At 48.8% G+C, this 7556-nt stretch overlaps 1 protein-coding gene across 1 annotated transcript; it reads right to left on the bottom strand.

The window, feature by feature from the left end:
- Positions 1-224: 224 nt before the first annotated feature.
- On the bottom strand, positions 225-6999 carry LOC102045755 (adrenodoxin, mitochondrial-like). Its single transcript, XM_005440995.4, has 4 exons — positions 6764-6999; positions 1995-2119; positions 1420-1549; positions 225-1164 (listed from the first exon to the last, which is right to left on the bottom strand). Exons 1-4 carry the CDS (start codon positions 6940-6942, stop codon positions 1044-1046), a joined length of 555 nt encoding a protein of 184 aa, XP_005441052.1. The 5' UTR covers positions 6943-6999; the 3' UTR covers positions 225-1043.
- Between the last annotated feature and the right edge of the window lie 557 nt (positions 7000-7556).

Here is a 7556-nt window from a genome sequence, read left to right on the forward strand (position 1 = left end):
CCCAAACAAAACTCTGCAATTTACACCAGATAAAACTGTGAATGCTTTAGCATAAGATAAGCATTTTTAAAATGTGTACGTCTTTTATGGGGTTGATACCCTGCATAAGAACAGTAACTTGTTGGTTTAAATTGGTTGCTAAGTATAGCCTAGGTTTTAACTAAATCCACAGGAAATGTTTCTGTGCAGAATTCTGCTTGGAAAACTGTTACAGCTCATGGGCTCTCTACAGCATTTAGATGGCAAGTTTGACATATTCACTCAAACACGAGCGGAAAAATCCAGTCAAGTAAACTGGGACAACAGGATATTATACCTAAATTTCCATCTAACGCATTCTGTTCCAGCCAGGCTCTTGTTACCAGAAAAGTGTATCTCATAGGTCTGAAAGCCTGATTATTAGAATTTTATTTTATGTATGTGGTAGTATAGCAGTGGGAAAATTTAATATTTGGAGAAAGTAGCAGGTCATAACAGATAACAATTCAGTAACATGACACTCAAAATCATAGGAAGCGTTTCCCTCTCATAGGAAATGTCAGCATTCAAATGATCATCACGACATTCTTGCTACAGTCAAGCCTACATCACCAAGCCAGTCAGCACACCATCTTGTATTTGGAACAGCTCCCTTGTCTTAAGCTTCCCAAACTGGGAGAAGTCTGCTCTACAGTTAAAGGCGCAAGCCTTTCAAAAATCCAGACAGCTACTTAGAATAGCAGAATTCCTTAAATTTCAAAGGAGAGGATGAGTAACATACAGCACAGATGTTTACTGTCACCCACCCAGGGAAATGTAAAGCCAGTGTAAGCTTTAGTCCAGTTGTATTCAGCACAGCACTTAAGCACTTAACTTAAAACACATACCAAAGACTCTAGCATTAAGCTTTGTTTAAATAAGACGTTTTCTGAACAGGCATTTACACCAAATCAGACCTCTACAGTCTACTGCAAGCCAGGCACAAAAAGCAATAGTGCTAATCAAAAGCAAAGTACCATGCCACACCTCGAATGAGAACACAGCTGTGCAGGAGCTGTTCCCAGCTACTGTTTGCTTCGCTTTCCAACCTCCTGCTGCCTCCTGATGTCTGCTACATCCATGGGGACCCTCACTGTCAGACCATCCATCGACTTCTTAATGCACACCTGGCAGCCAAGGCGAGATCTGAGGAAAAAACATTACGTGAGGATCATCTGTTCCCACAGTGAAAGAAGAAACCCCTACCCACATTGGGATGTCTGGCCCAGGCTGGGATTTCACTAAACCTCCTGTTAGAGGTTGCCTGTCCCCCAAGAAAAAGCAGCTCTAGAGGCACAACCATAACACAGAATATGTCCTGTCCCCTTGGAAACAGGTGCCATGTGCTGAGAGCCTGCCTCAGGGACCTGATAATCTGCTGCAGTCAGTGGGGAGGCTTACGTCTCTGTGAGTCCATACGCCAAGTCCAGCATGTCCAGCTCTTCATCTGAGGCGGCATCCAGCTTTTGGAAGGTGTCCTTCTCAAAGATGAGGTGACAGGTAGAGCAGGCTAGTGTCCCTTCACATGCACCTGGTGGAGAAATGAGGGAGTGACAGCAAATCAGAAAAAACAAGGGGGTGAGAGAGAGCATCTTCAGGAACAGTGCAAGAAAAGGTCCTTTAACAGACCTGCAGCACGTCAAAAGAGATGCTGGAGAACACAATAGGTGGATGCAGATTTCAGCCTGCCTCTTCTCTGGAAGGATCACAATCCATTTTCAAATTTGTAAGCCAACTCTAACCAGCCAAACGCATTTACGCAGGCTGCTGGAATCCCAGCAGTGAGAGCGTGGAAGTCACGCTGCCAGCTCAGCGTGGTAAGCCAGCCCAGCGAGCAGCTGTCAGTGGGGAGAAGCTTGCTTCATGGACTCACCAGAACACAGTGGCCCACATCCAGCTGCACTATTCCCAGGTACCCACTGGTCACAGCACAGACACATAAATCCTAAGAACACATACCTTTGTCCAACACCTACCAAATCCATCGATGGCCAAGTTTTGATTGACTACGACTTCCAGCAAACTCTCCCCTTCTTTGGCTGTGGCCGTAAGTCGTTCTCCATCACGATTTATAAAATGCACCATCACCTGGTCCGCAGAGCTGCAAGACAGGTTTGCAAAAATCAGGAGCCCACCCTTCCCTGCACATCCACTGCTGAGGTCTTTTGGCTGAGCGCTACAGACATGGCACTTGGGGGCAAATGTGCCCACAAACACTTCCTAGAAGGATTACACCACGCATGTCAGAAAAGATTCAGATTATCAATCCTCAGTGGCAGGCAAATCTGAGTTGACCCAAAATATTTTCTACTTTATCAAATGTCCCTCAGAATAAACATTTAACTGCTCACGAACAAGTGCAGGTGCCCTGCACCTGTTGCCTCTGCTGGTGCTGGCTGGCAGAGGGAGCATTTGCAAGTCCTGGGCCTGGGTGTTAGTCTGGATGGAGCAAGGTAATAACAAGAAAAGTGCTCACAATCAGATACTAATCATGCAATAAGGGCTGTTGTCATTCACATCTCGTTTCTCCTTCCCAAGGGGATTACTTGATGACTGCTCCTTTTCTGCTGCTTGCTCTTCCACGCAGCGCCCACTCGGTCACAGGGAGCCTTGTGATGGGACATGCTCAGCCCCAGCTTACAGAGCAACCGTGCCAAGTCACCCCTCCACAGCTGCTGTGATCCCTCCTCAGGAGGGATTGCTGGTCATTTTGACAGCCTGCAAGATTTAATCTGGTAGAGAGTTAAGAACAAGGCCATCAGCATCAATTAGTGCTGACTTGTGGAAACCCCATTGACAGGTAAGAGGGAAACAGCATCCACTTCATCTCCTCCAGACAAGGCTCTCCCCATCAGCACGGAGAAGGCTGCCACCCTGAACAGCCACATCAGGGATTTCTCACCACAACAGTACTTTCTGAAACCATCTGTTATCTTTGCCAGGGGAAGCAGATGAGCCGTGTGTTTTTTCTTGGTGTACATGTCCAAATGGTCACTCAGAAGCAGGAGGTCCCACCTGCCCAAAGGTCCCACCTCCTGTGCTGAAGCAGGGCAGTGCCCTGGAGGCAGTGAGTATTTGCCCAGTACCATTCTGTGTGGCACTGCCCCAGTGCCCATCATCTCCAAGCCCAGGACATTACACTGTCCGGTGGCAGGAGCTGGGTCCACCCTTTTCTCTTCCATCAAGCTGACCACACACCCCGCTCCTCTGTGGCTCTACAGAGACCCACCTCTGTCTCCCACGGCCCTGATAAACACTGAGCACTAGCAGTGCCCGTGCTGCCCCATGGCCTCACTGCTGTCGCTTCTGGTGTAGGAAGAACCAACCACAGCCTTGAAGAGAGTCTAAATTTTGCAGTGAGAACTGGCCACGCTTAAAGTCCCCTTGTTTTTCCCATTTACACAAGACTGAGTGAAGCAGCATCCAGCTTCTTCCAGTAAAAGAATATCCAGCTGAATATGAGACAGGAAAGAATTCCTATAAAAATGTAATGGAAAATGGGGGGAGAAACAGTCTCCTCCAAGTTTGCAGGTCTTGTTCGTTCTGCTTCACATATGTCACAATCACTATCTAACCCCACCTACCTGCTGACAAGTCACTGCAGTATGTCTTTAAGTGATTAAGGATGCTGGTTCTTAAAATGTTGTCACATGGTCTTCATCATCAAAAATTCAGGTGCAGAAAATTCCAAACAACTATCTCTTTGGAAAACCAATCCTCATATTCCATCAGATTTTGGAAGCAGAGAAAAGAGATGATACATTATTTTTTGCTTTCTCTGCCTTTCAGTTTCTATTTACATCCCGATTCAGCTAGCCAGAGCAGAGCACAGGGGCCGCTGTGCCTTCATCTCAGGAGCCCTGCTTCCTGTTTTTCAGAAAGCTCCAGCAGAAAACAATGCCTGGGTCATTCATCTACAACAGGTCCCTGGTTATGAGAACAGCTGCGAAGCCAGCACCGAGACCGTGCTGCAGAGGGAAGAGTTTCCCCAGTCGTGCGCCGGCAAGCAGGACCACCCTATTTCACAAAGCAACAGCCAAAGAACATCTTTGACATTTCAGCCTCCTTCACAGAGACACCAGAGATGTTTCTGTGTAAATGAGCAATTTAAAGACTAGTTCTCAAATGCCAAAACAAAACAACCATCCTGATGTTTTGATGGATTAGACCTATTTATTTCATTTTAATGTCAAAAGAGGAAGGTTTCCTGGGAACACTGTGGGGGTTTTTTGGTTTGGTTTGGTTTTGTTATGAGTGAAATAATTTGTTTCACAATAGAAATGGTAAAGCCATAGGACTTCACTTAGTGCTGCAACTCAATGCGTTCTTCCACAGGGTAATACAAGCTGCCTGCCTGCAAGCACAGTGCTGGAGCCAGCAACCCCCAAAGCTGCACACACACTGATCGACAGAAACTTCATTTGCGTTACCTTTGAGGCACCTAGAGCTTCAGCTGACATCAGTCCCAGGAGGATGTCCACACCGGTGTCCCACAAATGCCAGGGGTACACAGTCCCTGCAGTTGCCCCTGGACACAGCCCTGCTTTGAACATTGCTGTGAGTTAAGTGACCCCGAGACAGCCGAGCTGCAGCCAGGGTGGCACATGGAGTATCCAGTTAGATGTAAGAAGCACAGGTGCCATTGCCCAGACCCCCTGCATGAAGTAGAACAAGCCTGGGTGCAGCAGTTCACCCTTTGAGAGAGCAGGGATGATGCCAAGCATTCCAGACCATGACACAGCACCCGCAAGCAGCTTCTCTCTCATTGCTGCTTGTAGAGGAAAATAAAGCTGTTTGTCTGTGTTCTTAGTACAAGTGCCTCTGCTGGGGGCATAAACACAGCCCAATTACTAGCTTTTTTCACTGTTCAGTCCAGTCATCTCCCCCAAACCCACTCATGTACTGGCCTAGTTGTCCCCCAGATCAGTCCCAGGCTCGAGTCTCCTCTGGAGGCCACCTGCTTTGGGTACCTAAGGCTTCAGGAGAGCCTGGAAAGGAAGACTGCAGCTTTTCTCTTTACTTTTGGATTTGTGCGTTGGCACTTTTGAAAATGTGAAGAAATTCTTTTCACATTTTGTTAAGAAAATAATTTTGAGCCAGGATTTTAAGAACGACTCAGAACTGGTTAGACTAAATTTTGCCTAATTTAGGCTGAACTATTCTACAATGGCAGTTCTGGTACAGGACACACAATCAGATCTCTGGAAAGATCACATCAGGATGTCACAAACTCGACAGTGCAAGTTCAGCACATGCCAACTGATAATCCACCTTAAAAAGAAACAAATCTCAAACTTTCTGTGATACAAGGAACTAGTGAAGGGGTTTCAAGAAGGTTATTTTTCTCCCTGTTGGTGTTTCTCTCCAAGAGATACTCTCCAATGTCATATGGAACAGCAAGATGCCTAAAGTACTGCCAGAGATACCTTCATAAGCAACAAACCAATCTGAAAGAAAACCCATTGGTAAGGAGTCTTCATAACTCCCATTAAGCAAGGTTATCAGCGTAACTTTTCTCTAAGGTCAGATAGCAAAATGGTTTATTATATTTTCTGTGATGTTGCTTGGGTCTTTTTCTCAGTGTCTAGCAGATTACAGTCTGACCCAGATCATACTGGTCTAGCAGATCTACAAATGCCCTTTATTTTGCTCAGAGAAACGTAATCTCCTTCTGAATTATCCCTAAGGAACAGAGGAAAGACTGGCAGGGAGTCTGCAGCAGCTCCTGCTGTAGAAATAGGGATGAGTACCCTGTGCCAGGCAGTCTCTGGTCAGCCCCATCCTTCTGGCACACAAGGACCAGCCCATTCCTGTGCCTTCACTATTTTCTCGAAGGTTGCCCAGCCTTCCAGGAGCACTTTGCCCTTCAGGGCTGCCTCCCAAAGGACTGTCAGCCAGGGCCCTAAAGAGGCAAAAGCCTGCCCTTCCGGGAGTCCTCCACCCTGGCAGGGACCAAACGCGTTTAGAGGCATTTCTAAACACAAGCTTCTGACCTGCTTCCGCCACAGAGTTCAACTGACAAACTCGGCCACCACACCGAGCTGCACATCCTGCCCTGAGCAAGCAGCCCCAGCAAAGCCCGCGCAAGGCACCAGCCTCCAGAGCTGGCAAGACAGCCGTGCTGCAGGCTCCCCACGGCCCCTCGCACCGACCACCAGCACCCCAGAGCCTGAGCCCTCTCCTCCATCTCCCCAGCCAGGGCAGCTCACCAGCGAGGAGCAAGAGCTTGCAGTGTGCCTTCCCACAACCTGAAGAGAGCATTTTGCTCCCTGGAGCTGCAGCTCAGCAGGGACAAGAAACCCAAGAGAATCTGCAATTTCCAGAGCAACCCCAAGGTCACCCCAGCTTCCCCACAGCAGGAATACAGCAGGCTCATGGCCCAGCTGCCCAACACACCTTGCCCACCATCCCCGTTCCTCAAAGGCCAGTGACTGGGTCCTGGTGGTCAATGGACTCCTGTGCCACATCATCATCCTCATGCTCTAGCTCCAGGCTGCTATCTGTGGGCTCCACAGCTCTAGAAGCAGGGAGCAGCACCTCTCAGACCAGCTCCCTCCACCTCCTTCCTGCTGTCAGCATCTACTGAGCCTACACTTCCTCACCCACCACCTCTCGCAGAGGGGCAGGTGGTCACGCTTTGCACTGGCCTCTCCTCCCTTCTGTGGAGCGAGGCAGCAGCAAGTGTGTGCCCCTCCTGAAAAGGCCTTTCCAGGTGCAGCAAGGTATGGCTCAGCATTTTACTCGCCTCAATTCCCCAGGAGCATCCCGGAGCTTGTTCGTGGAGCTGAAGCGTCTCTCTGACCCCTGCCTGGTGGGTGTGCGATGCTGCTCAGTCATCCCACAGAGATAAATCAAGCGGATTTTGCTCACGTTCAGTCTACTTCTCAAGGGTCGCATGAGCCCAGAGATGCCTTGAGCTATCATGCTGCTTCGGTTCCTGCTCTGTGTCTCTTGGGCTGCTGTTTGTTGCAAGGCCAGCTAGATTAAGAGTTATGAGTACAGCTGAGAGGGTGGAAAAGATAAAGAATTAAAAAAGAAAAAGCTAGGACGGCCTCCCTGGGGGCGGAGGGAGGGAAGAGGGAGGGGAAGGAGGAGGAGGAGGAGGAGGAAAGGACGGACAGAGGGACCGCTTGGATCTTGCCACAGCCCAACCCATCATGGCATGGGAACTGGGTGAAGCATGGTAGCACCAGTACCACCTCTATATACCGGTCCCCAAGCAACATTCACTTTGTTTTGCCTTACAGACTTCCCTTTTAAGACCCAGACCTAAATCCAGCTTCAGGAGCAGCACCCACAGTGATCTCTAACCACACAAGGGGCTGCAGGCTGAGGGCTGGAAGAGCAGGCTGGCAGAAGCACTGACAGCCTCTTGCTCAGGGAGACAGGGGCATGCCATGGCTCTTAGAGCAACTGGATGAGAGCAAGACATACAGATTCTGCTCTTGAGGTGGATGTTGTCCAGCTACATTGTTGCCTTCCCCAGTACTCCAGTGTCCCAGCTCTAAAATGTGAATATTCACTTAACTTTGCAGGAT

The sequence above is a fragment of the Falco cherrug genome, chromosome 15 (assembly GCF_023634085.1).
Source record: "Falco cherrug isolate bFalChe1 chromosome 15, bFalChe1.pri, whole genome shotgun sequence".
Classification (NCBI taxonomy): Eukaryota; Metazoa; Chordata; class Aves; order Falconiformes; family Falconidae; genus Falco; species Falco cherrug.

Bases quoted from the DNA above. Each gene is read 5' to 3' on its own strand.
- LOC102045755 (XM_005440995.4), bottom strand. From the start codon at position 6,942: ATGATAGCTCAAGGCATCTCTGGGCTCATGCGACCCTTGAGAAGTAGA. The intron at 2,120-6,763 runs GCGAGTAAAATG...CCTGTCTTGCAG, and splicing joins GATGCTCCTGGGGAATTGAG to CTCTGCGGACCAGGTGATGG. The intron at 1,165-1,419 runs GTAAGCCTCCCC...TTTTTTCCTCAG, and splicing joins GCGTATGGACTCACAGAGAC to ATCTCGCCTTGGCTGCCAGG.